General features: G+C 42.5%; 1 protein-coding gene across 1 annotated transcript; it reads left to right on the plus strand.

The window, feature by feature from the left end:
* Positions 1-2,992: 2,992 nt before the first annotated feature.
* LOC139396492 (probable global transcription activator SNF2L2) lies at positions 2,993-16,296 on the plus strand (the record flags this gene model as incomplete). Its single annotated transcript, XM_071143514.1, has 9 exons — positions 2,993-3,234; positions 8,396-8,509; positions 8,613-8,720; positions 9,017-9,103; positions 11,678-11,724; positions 11,871-12,037; positions 14,801-14,964; positions 15,049-15,324; positions 16,270-16,296. Coding segments are annotated over exons 1-9 (1,218 nt in total), but the record flags the coding sequence as incomplete, so codon positions are not given.
* Between the last annotated feature and the right edge of the window lie 417 nt (positions 16,297-16,713).

Below are 16,713 nucleotides of genomic sequence, written 5' to 3' on the forward strand. Positions count from 1 at the left end.
ACAGCAGGGTCAGGTCCTCTTCCTCCTCCTCCCTAACCCTCTACATGTTACTCTACAGCAGGGTCAGGTCCTCCTCCTCCTCCCTAACCCTCTACATGTTACTCTACAGCAGGGTCAGGTCCTCCTCCTCCCTAACCCTCTACATGTGACTTCTACAGCAGGGTCAGGTCCTCCTCCCTAACCCTCTACATGTGACTCTACAGCAGGGTCAGGTCCTCCTCCTCCTCCCTAACCCTCTACATGTGACTCTACTGCAGGGTCAGGTCCTCCTCCTCCTCCCTAACCCTCTACATGTGACTCTACAGCAGGGTCTGGTCCTCCTCCTCCCTAACCCTCTACATGTTACTCTACAGCAGGGTCAGGTCCTCTTCCTCCTCCTCCCTAACCCTCTACATGTGACTCTACAGCAGGGTCAGGTCCTCCTCCTCCTCCCTAACCCTATACATGTTACTCTACAGCAGGGTCAGGTCCTCCTCCTCCTCCTCCCTAACCCTCTACGAGAGAGTTCTACAGCAGGGTCAGGTCCTCCTCCTCCCCCCTAACCATCTACATGTGACTCTACAGTAGGGTCAGGTCCTCCTCCTCCTCCCTAACCCTCTACATGTTACTCTACAGCAGGGTCAGGTCCTCCTCCTCCTCCCTAACCCTCTACATGTGACTCTACAGCAGGGTCAGGTCCTCTTCCTCATCCTCCCTAACCCTCTACATGTTACTCTACAGCAGGGTCAGGTCCTCCTCCCTAACCCTCTACATGTGACTCTACAGCAGGGTCAGGTCCTCTTCCTCATCCTCCCTAACCCTCTACATGTTACTCTACAGCAGGGTCAGGTCCTCCTCCCTAACCCTCTACATGTTACTCTACAGCAGGGTCAGGTCCTCCTCCCTAACCCTCTACATGTGACTCTACAGCAGGGTCAGGTCCTCTTCCTCCTCCTCCCTAACCCTCTACATGTTACTCTACTGCAGGGTCAGGTCCTCCTCCTCCCTAACCCTCTACATGTGACTCTACTGCAGGGTCAGGTCCTCCTCCTCCCTAACCCTCTACATGTGACTCTACTGCAGGGTCAGATCCTCCTCCCCAACCCTCTACATGTTACTCTACAGCGGGGTCAGGTCCTCCTCCTCCTCCTCCTTAACCCTCTACATGTGACTCTAGAGCAGGGTCAGGTCCTCCTCCTCCCTAACCCTCTACATGTTACTCTACAGCAGGGTCAGGTCCTCTTCCTCCTCCTCCCTAACCCTCTACATGTTACTCTACAGCAGGGTCAGGTCCTCCTCCTCCTCCCTAACCCTCTACATGTTACTCTACAGCAGGGTCAGGTCCTCCTCCTCCCTAACCCTCTACATGTGACTTCTACAGCAGGGTCAGGTCCTCCTCCCTAACCCTCTACATGTGACTCTACAGCAGGGTCAGGTCCTCCTCCTCCTCCCTAACCCTCTACATGTGACTCTACTGCAGGGTCAGGTCCTCCTCCTCCTCCCTAACCCTCTACATGTGACTCTACAGCAGGGTCAGGTCCTCCTCCTCCTCCCTAACCCTCTACATGTGACTCTACTGCAGGGTCAGGTCCTCCTCCTCCTCCCTAACCCTCTACATGTTACTCTACAGCAGGGTCAGGTCCTCCTCCTCCTCCCTAACCCTCTACATGTTACTCTACAGCAGGGTCAGGTCCTCCTCCTCCTCCCTAACCCTTTACATGTGACTCTACAGCAGGGTCAGGTCCTCCTCCTCCTCCCTAACCCTCTACATGTGACTCTACAGCAGGGTCAGGTCCTCCTCCATAACCCTATACATGTGACTCTACAGCAGGGTCAGGTCCTCCTCCTCCTCCCTAACCCTCTACATGTTACTCTACAGCAGGGTCAGGTCCTCCTCCCTAACCCTCTACATGTGACTTCTACAGCAGGGTCAGGTCCTCCTCCCTAACCCTCTACATGTGACTCTACAGCAGGGTCAGGTCCTCCTCCTCCTCCCTAACCCTTTACATGTTACTCTAAAGCAGGGTCAGGTCCTCCTCCCTAACCCTCTACATGTGACTCTACAGCAGGGTCAGGTCCTCTTCCTCCTCCTCCCTAACCCTCTACATGTTACTCTACTGCAGGGTCAGGTCCTCCTCCTCCCTAACCCTCTACATGTGACTCTACTGCAGGGTCAGGTCCTCCTCCTCCCTAACCCTCTACATGTGACTCTACTGCAGGGTCAGATCCTCCTCCCCAACCCTCTACATGTGACTCTACTGCAGGGTCAGGTCCTCCTCCTCCCTAACCCTCTACATGTGACTCTACTGCAGGGTCAGATCCTCCTCCCCAACCCTCTACATGTGACTTCTACAGCAGGTTCAGGTCCTCCTCCCTAACCCTCTACATGTGACTCTACAGCAGGGTCAGGTCCTCCTCCTCCTCCTCCCTAATCCTCTACATGTGACTCTACAGCAGGGTCAGGTCCTCCTCCTCCTCCCTAACCCTCTACATGTTACTCTACAGCAGGGTCAGGTCCTCCTCCTCCTCCCTAACCCTCTACATGTTACTCTACAGCAGGGTCAGGTCCTCCTCCTCCTCCCTAACCCTTTACATGTGACTCTACAGCAGGGTCAGGTCCTCCTCCTCCTCCCTAACCCTCTACGTGTGACTTCTACAGCAGGGTCAGGTCCTCCACCTCCTCCCTAACCCTCTACATGTGACTCTACAGCAGGGTCAGGTCCTCCTCCTCCTCCCTAACCCTCTACATGTGACTCTACAGCAGGGTCAGGTCTTCCTCCTCCTCCCTAACCCTCTACGTGTTACTCTACAGCAGGGTCAGGTCCTCCTTCTCCTCCCTAACCCTCTACATGTGACTCTACAGCAGGGTCAGGTCCTCCTCCTCCTACCTAACCCTCTACATGTTACTCTACAGCAGGGTCAGTTGCTTAACCCAAAGCCACAGATGCAATAAAACCCATTTTCTTTTCTCTTTTATCCCCTATACACACACACACCATCCCCACTCCCCAGATCCGTTGGAAGTACATGATTGTTGATGAGGGTCACCGTATGAAGAACCACCATTGTAAGCTGACCCAGGTGTTGAATACCCATTACGTGGCCCCACGGCGCCTCCTCCTGACGGGCACGCCACTGCAGAACAAGCTCCCTGAGCTCTGGGCCCTGCTCAACTTCCTGCTGCCGACCATCTTCAAGTCCTGCAACACTTTCGAGCAGTGGTTCAATGCCCCCTTTGCCATGACCGGGGAGAGGGTGAGTGTCAAATGCATATCTACTTTACAAGGTCAAGTTAGGTGACAAACACGGTCCAAAACATACATAAAAATGCATCAATTTCCTAAAAAGATATATCCTAGCCAGATAGGGTAAAGGATATATCCTAGCCAGATAGGGTTATATCGTAGCCAGATAGGGTAAGGGTTATATCCTAGCCAGATAGGGTTATATCCTAGCCATATAGGGTTATATCCTAGCCAGATAGGGTTATGGTAAAGGTTATATCCTAGCCAGATAGGGTAAGGGTTATATCCTAGCCAGATAGGGATAACCCTATCTGGCTATGATATAACCCTATCTGGCTAGGATTTAGGGTAAAGGTTATATCCTAGCCAGATAGGGTTATATCCTAGCCAGATAGGGTAAGGGTTATATCCTAACCAGATAGGGTAAGGGTTATATCCTAGCCAGATAGGGTAAGGGTTATATCCTAGCTGGCTAGGATATAACCTTTACCCTAAATATAACCTTTACCCTAAGGATATAGCCCTAAGGGTTATATCCTAGCCAGATAGGGTAAGGGTTATATCCTAGCCAGATAGGGTTATCCCTATCTGGCTAGGATATAACCCTTACCCTATCTGGATAACCCTATCTGGCTAGGATATAACCCTTACCCTATCTGGCTAGGATATAACCTTTATCCTAACCCTATCTGTCTAGGATATAACCGTATCTGGCTAGGATATAACCCTTACCCTATCTGGCTAGGATATAACCCTTACCCTATCTGGCTAGGATATAACCTTTATCCTAACCCTATCTGGCTAGGATATAACCTTTACCCTAACCCTATCTGGCTAGGATATAACCCTTACCCTATCTGGCTAGGATATAACCCTTACCCAATCTGGCTAGGATAAAACCCTATCTGGTTAGGATATAACCCTTACCCTATCTGGCTAGGATATAACCCTATCTGGCTAGGATATAACCCTATCTGGCTAGGATATAACCCTATCTGGCTAGGATATAACCCTATCTGGCTAGGATATAACCTTTACCCTAAATCCTAGCCAGATAGGGTTATATCCTAGCCAGATAGGGTTTTATCCTAGCCAGATAGGGTTTTATCCTAGCCAGATAGGGTTTTATCCTAGCCAGATAGGGTTTTATCCTAGCCAGATAGGGTTTTATCCTAGCCAGATAGGGTTATATCCTAGCCAGATAGGGTTATATCCTAGCCAGATAGTGTTATATCCTAGCCAGATAGGGTTATATCCTGTGAATAGTGATCACCATGTGAATAACTCTATAGATAATAATATGTGAATAGTGATCACCATGTGAATAACTCTAGATAATAATATGTGAATAGTGATCACCATGTGAATAATTTTAGATAATAATATGTGAATAGTGATCACCATGTAAATAACTCTATAGATAATAATATGTGAATAGTGATCACCATGTGAATAACTCTATAGATAATAATATGTGAATAGTGATCACTATGTGAATAACTATAGATAATAATATGTGAATAGTGATCCCCATGTGAATAACTCTATAGATAATAATATGTGAATAGTGATCACCATGTGAATAACTCTATAGATAATAATATGTGAATAGTGATCACCATGTGAATAACTCTAGATAATAATATGTGAATAGTGATCACCATGTGAATAACTCTAGATAATAATATGTGAATAGTGATCACCATGTGAATAACTCTAGATAATAATATGTGAATAGTGATCACTATGTGAATAACTCTAGATAATAATATGTGAATAGTGATCACCATGTGAATAACTCTAGATAATAATATGTGAATAGTGATCACCATGTGAATAACTCTAGATAATAATATGTGAATAGTGATCACCATGTGAATAACTCTAGATAATAATATGTGAATAGTGATCACCATGTGAATAACTCTTAGATAATAATATGTGAATAGTGATCACCATGTGAATAACTCTAGATAATAATATGTGAATAGTGATCACCATGTGAATAACTCTATAGATAATAATATGTGAATAGTGATCACCATGTGAATAACTCTATAGATAATAATATGTGAATAGTGATCACCATGTGAATAACTCTATAGATAATAATATGTGAATAGTGATCACCATGTGAATAACTATAGATAATATGTGAATAGTGATCACCATGTGAATAACTCTAGATAATAATATGTGAATAGTGATCACCATGTGAATAACTCTAGATAATAATATGTGAATAGTGATCACCATGTGAAAAGCTCTATAGATAATAATATGTGAATAGTGATCACCATGTGAATAACTCTAGATAATAATATGTGAATAGTGATCACCATGTGAATAACTCTATAGATAATAATATGTGAATAGTGATCACCATGTGAATAACTCTAGATAATAATATGTGAATAGTGATCACCATGTGAATAACTCTAGATAATAATATGTGAATAGTGATCACCATGTGAATAACTCTAGATAATAATATGTGAATAGTGATCACTATGTGAATAACTCTAGATAATAATATGTGAATAGTGATCACCATGTGAATAACTCTAGATAATAATATGTGAATAGTGATCACCATGTGAATAACTCTAGATAATAATATGTGAATAGTGATCACCATGTGAATAACTCTAGATAATAATATGTGAATAGTGATCACCATGTGAATAATTTTAGATAATAATATGTGAATAGTGATCACCATGTGAATAACTCTAGATAATAATATGTGAATAGTGATCACCATGTGAATAACTCTATAGATAATAATATGTGAATAGTGATCACCATGTGAATAACTCTATAGATAATAATATGTGAATAGTGATCACCATGTGAATAACTCTATAGATAATAATATGTGAATAGTGATCACCATGTGAATAACTATAGATAATATGTGAATAGTGATCACCATGTGAATAACTATAGATAATAATATGTGAATAGTGATCACCATGTGAATAACTCTAGATAATAATATGTGAATAGTGATCACCATGTGAAAAGCTCTATAGATAATAATATGTGAATAGTGATCACCATGTGAATAACTATAGATAATAATATGTGAATAGTGATCACCATGTGAATAACTCTATAGATAATAATATGTGAATAGTGATCACCATGTAAATAACTCTATAGATAATAATATGTGAATAGTGATCACCATGTGAATAACTATAGATAATAATATGTGAATAGTGATCACCATGTGAATAACTATAGATAATAATATGTGAATAGTGATCACCATGTGAATAACTCTAGATAATAATATGTGAATAGTGATCACCATGTGAATAACTCTATAGATAATAATATGTGAATAGTGATCACCATGTGAATAACTCTAGATAATAATATGTGAATAGTGATCACCATGTGAATAACTCTAGATAATAATATGTGAATAGTGATCACCATGTGAATAACTCTAGATAATAATATGTGAATAGTGATCACCATGTGAATAACTGTATAGATAATAATATGTGAATAGTGATCACCATGTGAATAACTCTATAGATAATAATATGTGAATAGTGATCACCATGTGAATAACTCTAGATAATAATATGTGAATAGTGATCACCATGTGAATAACTCTAGATAATAATATGTGAATAGTGATCACCATGTGAATAACTCTAGATAATAATATGTGAATAGTGATCACCATGTGAATAACTCTATAGATAATAATATGTGAATAGTGATCACCATGTGAATAACTAGATAATAATATGTGAATAGTGATCACCATGTGAATAACTCTATAGATAATAATATGTGAATAGTGATCACCATGTGAATAACTCTATAGATAATAATATGTGAATAGTGATCACCATGTGAATAACTCTAGATAATAATATGTGAATAGTGATCACCACGTGAATAACTCTATAGATAATAATATGTGAATAGTGATCACCATATGAATAACTCTAGATAATAATATGTGAATAGTGATCACCATGTGAAAAGCTCTATAGATAATAATATGTGAATAGTGATCACCATGTGAATAACTATAGATACTAATATGTGAATAGTGATCACCATGTGAATAACTCTATAGATAATAATATGTGAATAGTGATCACCATGTGAATAACTCTATAGATAATAATATGTGAATAGTGATCACCATGTGAATAACTATAGATAATAATATGTGAATAGTGATCACCATGTGAATAACTATAGATAATAATATGTGAATAGTGATCACCATGTGAATAACTCTAGATAATAATATGTGAATAGTGATCACCATGTGAATAACTCTATAGATAATAATATGTGAATAGTGATCACCATGTGAATAACTATAGATAATAATATGTGAATAGTGATCACCATGTGAATAACTATAGATAATAATATGTGAATAGTGATCACCATGTGAATAACTATAGATAATAATATGTGAATAGTGATCACCATGTGAATAACTCTAGATAATAATATGTGAATAGTGATCACCATGTGAATAACTATAGATAATAATATGTGAATAGTGATCACCATGTGAAAAGCTCTATATCTAAATACATTGTTTCTCTATGCTCCTCTTTTGAAATAATATTTATTATGCGCCACTGTGAAATGCATGCCGTTCATCCCTTACATTTTCAAGAAGGAACATCTGTCCAGCTGTGAAACGGAAATAATGAAATAAATACTTGTGAAAGTGGTGCAACGCTTTAGAGATGAGAGATGGTGACAACATTCAGCACTTTGGGCCATATTCAGTCAGACGGGTCTGTTGTAGTGACTTTGTCCATGACCATACATAAAAGTTCATAAACCCTAGAGTAACTACACTAGTAACTACCCTAGTAACTACACGAGTAACTACACTAGAGTACCTACACTAGTAACTACCCTAGAGTAACTACACTAGAGTAACTACACAAGAGTAACTACACAAGTAACTGCACTAGAGTAATTACACTAGAGTAACTACACGAGTAACTGCACTAGAGTAACTACACTAGAGTAACTACACTAGTAACTACACTAGTAACTTCACTAGAGTAACTACACTGGAGTAACTACACAAGTAAATGCACTAGAGTAACTACACTAGTAACTAGCTTGTTAGTAGATTAAGTTAATGGAGGACCCTGATTGATCCCCAGGTGGACTTGAATGAGGAAGAGACAATCCTGATTATCCGCCGTCTCCACAAGGTGCTCCGCCCCTTCCTGCTCAGACGACTCAAGAAGGAGGTGGAGTCCCAGCTTCCAGAGAAGGTGAGAGGGCTTATACTATAGAAACGTTACAGTATGTAAACCACAGATACTTGGTACTGAATGATACTTGATGTAAACAAACCACAGATACTTGATGTTGTAGGTGGAGTATGTCATCAAGTGTGATATGTCGGCCATCCAGAGGGTTCTGTACCGTCACATGCAGGGCAGAGGAATCCTCCTCACCGATGGATCAGAGAAAGACAAGAAGGTAGGAAGCAGAGATCCTGTTAACTCATTTTGTGACGGTCAGTTCTCTTTCTAACTATTGACCCTGATCAAGCAGCTCAGATATGTGACATTGTTATTGTGGACCTCAGGGTAGAGGAGCAAAGACTCTGATGAGCTCAGATATGTGACATTGTTATTGTGGTCCTCAGGGTAGAGGAGCAAAGACCCTGATGAGCTCAGATATGTGACATTGTTATTGTGGACCTCAGGGTAAAGGAGGAGCGAAGACCCTGATCAAGCAGCTCAGATATGTGACATTGTTATTGTGGTCCTCAGGGTAAAGGAGGAGCGAAGACCCTGATGAACACCATCATGCAGCTGAAGAAGATCTGCAACCACCCCTACATGTTCCCACACATTGAGGTACGTTACATGTTCCCACACATTGAGGTACGTTAGATGTTCTCACACATTGATGTACATTACGTGTTCACACACATTGAGGTATGTTAGTTCTAGAACCACCCCTACATGTTCACACACATTGATGTACATTACGTGTTCACACACATTGAGGTACGTTACATGTTCCCACACATTGAGGTACGTTACGTTTCCTCACATTGAGGTATGTTAGTTCTAGAACCACCCGTACATGTTCCCACACATTGAGGTACGTTACATGTTCCCACACATTGAGGTATGTTAGTTCTAGAACCACCCCTACATGTTCCCACACATTGAGGTATGTTAGTTCTAGAACCACCCCTACATGTTCCCACACATTGAAATATATTAGTTCTAGAACCACCCCTACATGTTCCCACACATTGAAGTACGTTAGTTCTAGAACCACCCCTACATTTAGAATAATCTCAAGTATTAAATGTATTTTGATTTGTTTAACACTTTTTTGCTTACTACATGATTCCACGTTTTGTTTCATAGTTTTGATGTCATCACGATTCTACAATGTAGAACATAGTAAAAATAAAGAAGAACCCTTGAATGAGTAGGTCTTCTAAAACTTTTGACCGGTAGTTTACATGTTCTAGCACATTAAGGTACATGACATGTTCCAACACATTGAGTAACATTAGATCTAGAATCACTCCTACATGTTTTATCCAACACATTGAGGTACATTAGATCTAGAACCACTCCTACATGTTCCAACACGTTGAGGTACATTAGATCTAGAACCACTCCTACATGTTCCAACACGTTGAGGTACATTCCACTCAGAACCACCTTTACATGTTCACACACATTGAGGTAGGTTACATGTTCTAACACATTGAGGTAAGTTAGTTCTAGAACCACCCCTACATTTTCTAACTCATTGAGGTAAGTTCGTTCTAGAACTACCCCTACATGTTCAAACACGTTGAGGTGCATTAGATCTAGAACCACCCCTACATGTTCCAACATGTTGAGGTGCATTAGATCTAGAACCACCCCTACATGTTCCTGCAGATTGAGGTACATGACATGTTCCAACACATTGAGGTACATTCGATCTAGACACCTCTACATGTTCCAATATAGAGGTACATTAGATCTAGAACCACTCCTACATGTTCCACTACATTGAGGTATGTTAGATCTAGAACCACTCCTACGTGTTCCAGCACATTGAGGTATGTTAGATCTAGAACCACTCCTACGTGTTCCAGCACATTGGGGTATGTTAGATCTAGAACCACTCCTACGTGTTCCAGCACTTTGAGGTATGTTAGATCTAGAACCATTCCTACGTGTTCCAGCACATTGAGGTATGTTAGATCTAGAACCACTCCTACGTGTTCCAGCACATTGAGGTATGTTAGATCTAGAACCACTCCTACATGTTCCAATGTAGAGATATGTTACAATGTTCCAACACATTGAGGAACGCTAGCTTACATGCCGTAACACCCCTGATTCAAGTTACCAACGAATCAGTGTTCTGCTATGTCTAGACTTCACAGTTACTGCAGTTTTTCTATTCTGATTATGGAGTTCTGGTCATGGAATTCTGAACGCATCATGTGTCTACAGCTATTTAAATGTGTCCACATTGAATCCGGATTCCCTTTTCCTGCGCTATATTAAATTGTCAGTATGCATCCTGCAAACTGTGGAATAGGCAAAATATGATAACACAGCAACAACTTGATGGCAGTAGCTAACTACTGTAGCTAACTAGCAAGCTAACCTATGTAGTTAGCCAGCAAGCTAGCAGACACAGCTAAAGTGATTGCAAACAGGTTACCATAACTCTAGCCAAACAAAAAAATAGTTTTTTTCTAAATATTAGCTAGCTGGCTAGCATTTATGAGGCCATCAAACATATTCCTCACACGCTAGGAATGTATTTCCTCCCAACGTTATTATGAAAAGGTGCCTCTCTGTCTCAAAGTACAAGTTTTCTGAAGGCTGGTGGGCAGAGTGCTGATGACTTTGCCCACTGTATGCACTTTCCGTAGCCTGATTATGCCCAGACTGAGGAGAAATCCACACACAGTGAGAAGTAGCAGAAGTTTCATGTAAGTGTCAAGCTTAGACACGGCCTTCAACACAGACATATAAGTTGAATCAGCAGTGTTACTGCTTTTTCTGGAGCATAAACCTGACCCCACAGTCTGGCAGGGTAAGACTTGCCTGGAGGGTAGACGTCTGTCTGGCAGGGTAAGACTAGCCACCCCAGGCCTGTCTGAGATGTGACACCCAGCCACAGCCCACCATCATGCTCTTGTTTTATTGTCCCGGCAGTGAAACCTTTAATGAGTTGTTTACTAGAAGAGTTCGGCAACATTTTAGTTGGTCCCAGACTGCATGCAGATGTTTCATTTGTGTCTGTTTTAATTCACACAATTCAATCTACAATATTTACTTAGTGGAGTTAGGATTTGTTATCTGATAACTATGTAGATGTGCCGGCTAATCACAAATAAACTCTAAGAAAATAGATTTTTAATTCAATTCTGATTTTCCACTATCTGTCTTGTCTCACAGGAGTCCTTTGCTGAGCACTTAGGCTTCCCGAACGGCGTTATAAGCGGGTAAGATATTAAGATACTCAACATTGCCCATTCAGTTATTAAACAAAACATGACTTTCCTTCAAAAGCCGAACGCTAAACACCCCAGACAACACTTTTCCCTTCTGGGACCAGATGGTTATTTATTCTCCTTGCCCTCCACCCCAGACACGAGCTGTACCGTGCATCAGGGAAGTTTGAGCTGCTGGACCGGATCCTTCCCAAGCTGCATGTCACCAACCACAGAGTTCTGCTGTTCTGTCAGATGACATCACTCATGACCATCATGGAGGACTACTTTGCTTACCGCAATTTCCTCTACTTGCGCCTCGACGGTATGTATCTCTGACCCTAACCATACCTCAATTTCCCCTACTTCAAGTCAAATCAAAGTTTATTTGTCACGTGCGCTGAACCAATAGTGCAAAAAAGGTATTAGGTTTACAATAGGTAGGTAAATAAATAAAACAGTAAAAAGACAGGCTATATACAGTAGAGAGGCTATATACAGTAGAGAGGCTATACAGTAGAGAGGCTATATACAGTAGAGAGGCTATATAGGGTAGAGAGGCTATAAAAGTAGCGAGGCTACATACAGACACCGGTTAGTCAGACTGATTGAGGTAGGATGTACATGTAGATATGGTTAAAGTGACTATGCATATATGATAAACAGAGAGTAGCAGCAGCGTAAAAAGAAGGGTTGGGGGGGAACACAATGCAAATAGTCCGGGTAGCCAATTGATTACCTGTTCAGGAGTCTTATGGCTTGGGGGTAAAAACTGTTGAGAAGCCTTTTTGTCCAAGACTTGGCACTCCGGTACCGCTTGCCATGCGGTAGCAGAGAGAACAGTCTATGACTGGGGTGGCTGGGGTCTTTGACAATTTTTACAGCCTTCCTCTGACACCGCCTGGTGTAGATGGCAGGAGGCTTGGCCCCAGTGATGTGCTGGGCCGTACGCATTACCCTCTGCGGTGCCTTGCGGTCAGAGGCCGAGCAATTGCCGTACCAGGCAGTGATGCAACCAGTCAGGATGCTCTCGATGTTGCAGCTGTAGAACCTTTTGAGGATCTCAAGACCCATGCCAAATCTTTTTAGTTTCTTGAGTGAGAATAGGCTTTGTCGTGCCCTCTTCACGACTGTCTTGGTGTGTGTGTACTATTCTAGTTTGTTGTTGATGTGGACACCAATGAACTTGAAGCTCTCAACCTCTCAACCTGCTCCACTACAGCCCTGTCAATGTGAATGGGGGTGTGCTCGGTCCTCTTTTTCCTCTAGTCCACAATCATCTCCTTAGTCTTGATCACATGAGGGAGAGGTTGTTATTCTGGCTCCACCCGGCCTGGTCTCTGACCTCCTCCCTATAGGCTCGTCGTTGTCGGTGATCAGGCCTACCACTGTCGTCTGCAAACTTAATGATGGTTTTGGAGTCGTGCCTGGCCATTCAGTCGTGGGTGAACAGGGAGTACAGAAGGGGACTGAGCATGCACCCCTGGGGAGCTCCAGTGTTGAGGATCAACGTGCAGATATGTTGTTACCTACCCTCACCACCAGGGGGCGGCCTGTCAGGAAGTCCCGGATGGGAGTTAGGTGTTTAGTCCCAGGATCCTTTGCTTAGTGATGAGCTTTGATGGCACTATGTGTTGAACGCTGAGCTGTAGTCAATGAATAGCATTCTCATATAAGTGTTCCTTTTGTCCATCTGTGGATCTGTTTGGGCGGTATGCAAATTGAGTGGGTCTAGGGTTTCTAGGATAATGGTGTTGATGTGAGCCATTACCAACCTTTCAAAGCACTTCATGGCTACGGATGTGAGTGCTACGGGTCTGTAATCATTCACACACACAAGCCTAGTGCGTACAAAAACATGTATCACACAAACAATCTTACATGAAGACATGATGGGGAACAGAGGAATAAATACATGTAGATTGATTGGGGAATGAAAAGCAGGTGTGCAGGGAACAAGACAAAACAAATGGATACATGAAAAATGGAGCGGCGATGGCTAGAAAACCGGTGACGTCAACCGCCGAACGCCACCTGAACAATTAGAGGAGCCGACTTCGGCGGAAGCCGTGACAATCCGGCTCATTGTCCTCTACCTGCGTCGCTTCCTCTTGCAAATAACGGGGATGTCAGCCCTGTCGGGTGTTTGGAGAATGTCCTGTGCTTCTTACTTGTTGTAGATAAAATCTTTGTTTAATCCGAGGTGAGTGATCGCTGTCCTGAAATCCAGAAGCTCTTTTCTGCCGTAAGATACGGTTGCAGAAACATTATGTACAAAATAAGTTACAAATATCGCAGAAAAAAAACACATAGTAGCACAATTGGTTGGGCGCCCGTAACGGCTTTCTTCCTGGGAAGGAGAGGACCAAAGCGCAGCGTGATAAGTGTCCATGGTTATTTAATGACAGAAACTCAACATGAACACACTACAAAACAATAAACATGGCAAAACCCGAAACAGTCCTATCTGGTGCAGAGAACACAGAGACAGGAAACAACCACCCACACATCCCAACACAAAACAGTCCTATCTGGTGCAGAGAACACAGAGACAGGAAACAACCACCCACACATCCCAACACAAACCAGTCCTATCTGGTGCAGAGAACACAGAGACAGGAAACATCCACCCACAAACCCCAACACAAAACAGGCTACCTAAATATGGTTCCCAATCAGAGACAATTATTAACACCTGCTTCTGAATGAGAACCATATCAGGCCAAACATAGAACTAGACAAACTAGACACACAAAATAGAATGCCCACCCAGCTCACGTCCTGACCAACACTAAAACAAGGAAAACACACAAGAACTATGGTCAGAACGTGACAACTGCTGCCATTTCTTCCAGCGCCATTTTAGATTGACTTGCGCCTCGACTGTATGCATCTCTGACCCTAAACTTTAACCCTACCTCAACTTCCACTACCTATGCCTATACGGTATGAAATTGTCTTAACTTTAACCTAATCCAAATGCAGCCTCCTTTACCTGCGCCTCAACAATGTTTTCACCTGTTTTCATCAGTTTATGTCAGGTGTATTGAAGTACGGTGCTTGTGGTATGTGTTGCTGTGTGTTGTAGGCACCACCAAGTCTGAGGACCGTGCGGCGCTGCTGAAGAAGTTCAATGAGAAAGGTTCCCAGTACTTTGTGTTCCTACTGAGCACCAGAGCCGGGGGACTGGGCCTCAACCTGCAGGCTGCGGACACTGTGGTCATCTTTGACTCTGACTGGAACCCTCACCAGGTACACACACACACACACACACACACAAATATTCTAGTTACCCCTGGCTAACCCTCTAGTTTCTCTGTTCTGATTGGCTCCCAGGACCTCCAAGCCCAGGACAGGGCTCATCGTATTGGTCAGAAGAACGAGGTGCGTGTTCTGCGTCTGTGTACGGTCAACAGTGTGGAGGAGAAGATCCTAGCGGCTGCTAAGTACAAACTGAACGTGGACCAGAAGGTGATTCAAGCCGGGATGTTTGACCAGAAGTCCTCCAGCCACGAGAGGAGAGCCTTTTTACAGGCCATACTGGAAACAGAAGAGCAGAATGAGGTTGGTCACGGTGGCGTGGGAATAAAGATTAAATGCAGTTCCTTGCAGGTATGTTGGAGATGTTCACACATTCACCTAGATCCATGTAACACAACTGATCTAGAGGGTTGAGCCATGTAACACAACTGATCTAGAGGGTTGAGCCATGTAACACAACTGATCTAGTGAGGACCATAAAACCAAAGTGCCCAGATACAAAAACTATTCAACAATGTTAAAACTCACCTAGCCTCATTCAACCATGCTAAAACTCACCTAGCCTCATTCAACCATGCTAAATCTCACCTAGCCTCATTCAACCATGCTAAAACTCACCTAGCCTCATTCAACCATGCTAAAACAACACCTAGCCTCATTCAACAATGTTAAAACTCACCTAGCCTCATTCAACCATGCTAAAACTCACTTAGCCTCGTTCAACCATGCTAAAACTCACTTAGCCTCGTTCAACCATGCTAAAACTCACCTAGCCTCATTCAACAATGTTAAAACTCACCTAGCCTCATTCAACAATGTTAAAACTCACCTAGCCTCATTCAACCATGCTAAAACTCACCTAGCCTCATTCAACCATGCTAAAACAACACCTAGCCTCGTTCAACCATGCTAAAACTCACTTAGCCTCGTTCAACCATGCTAAAACTAATTTAGCCTCGTTTAACCATGCTAAAACTCACTTAGCCTCGTTCAACCATGCTGAAATGACTTATTCTCATTCAACCATGTTAAAACTCACATAGCCTCGTTCAACCATGCTAAAACTCACTGACAGTATATGGAAAACGTAGATGACATGAAACCAGTTAGTTTAGGTGAGATCAGTACTGAGGAAATTCCTAAGCACACAGAATGCGTACCATACCATGTTATACTATATGCATCTACAATGTGCAGCTTATGCTTGATCCATTATCCTCAACATGGTAGAAGCCTTAACAAAGCCATATAATGTGAATGTTTCTTGTGTTCTTGTGTTTTTCCTTCTAAATGAAGGAGGAAGAGAAAAGTCAGGTGGCTATGGTAATTAACAACTGTTATTTTCATCATATTGTGGCTATGGTAATTAACAACTGTTATTTTCATCATATTGTGGATATAGTAATTAACAACTGTTATTATCATCATATTGTGGCTATAGTAATTAACAACTATTATCATCATATTGTCATCTACGCTTTCCGGCGTAACATCAGCCTGTATGAATGGCTGGCTGGCTGGCTGGCTGACTGACTGACTGGCTGGCTTCCTGGCTGGACAGGAATAGGAGTAGGTCGGCCCCAGAGGCTGATCTAGGATCAGTTTTATATATTTTATTAAGGTTCAGGTTAAAAAAGGTTTGGACTGGGGGAGGGTAAGCTGATCTTAGATCAGTGCCCACAGCCAATTTCTATCTCGAATGGCTGGCTGACTACTGCATGGCTTTGTGAAGCCCAGTAG

This window comes from Oncorhynchus clarkii, unplaced genomic scaffold (assembly GCF_045791955.1).
Source record: "Oncorhynchus clarkii lewisi isolate Uvic-CL-2024 unplaced genomic scaffold, UVic_Ocla_1.0 unplaced_contig_13680_pilon_pilon, whole genome shotgun sequence".
Taxonomy (NCBI): Eukaryota; Metazoa; Chordata; class Actinopteri; order Salmoniformes; family Salmonidae; genus Oncorhynchus; species Oncorhynchus clarkii.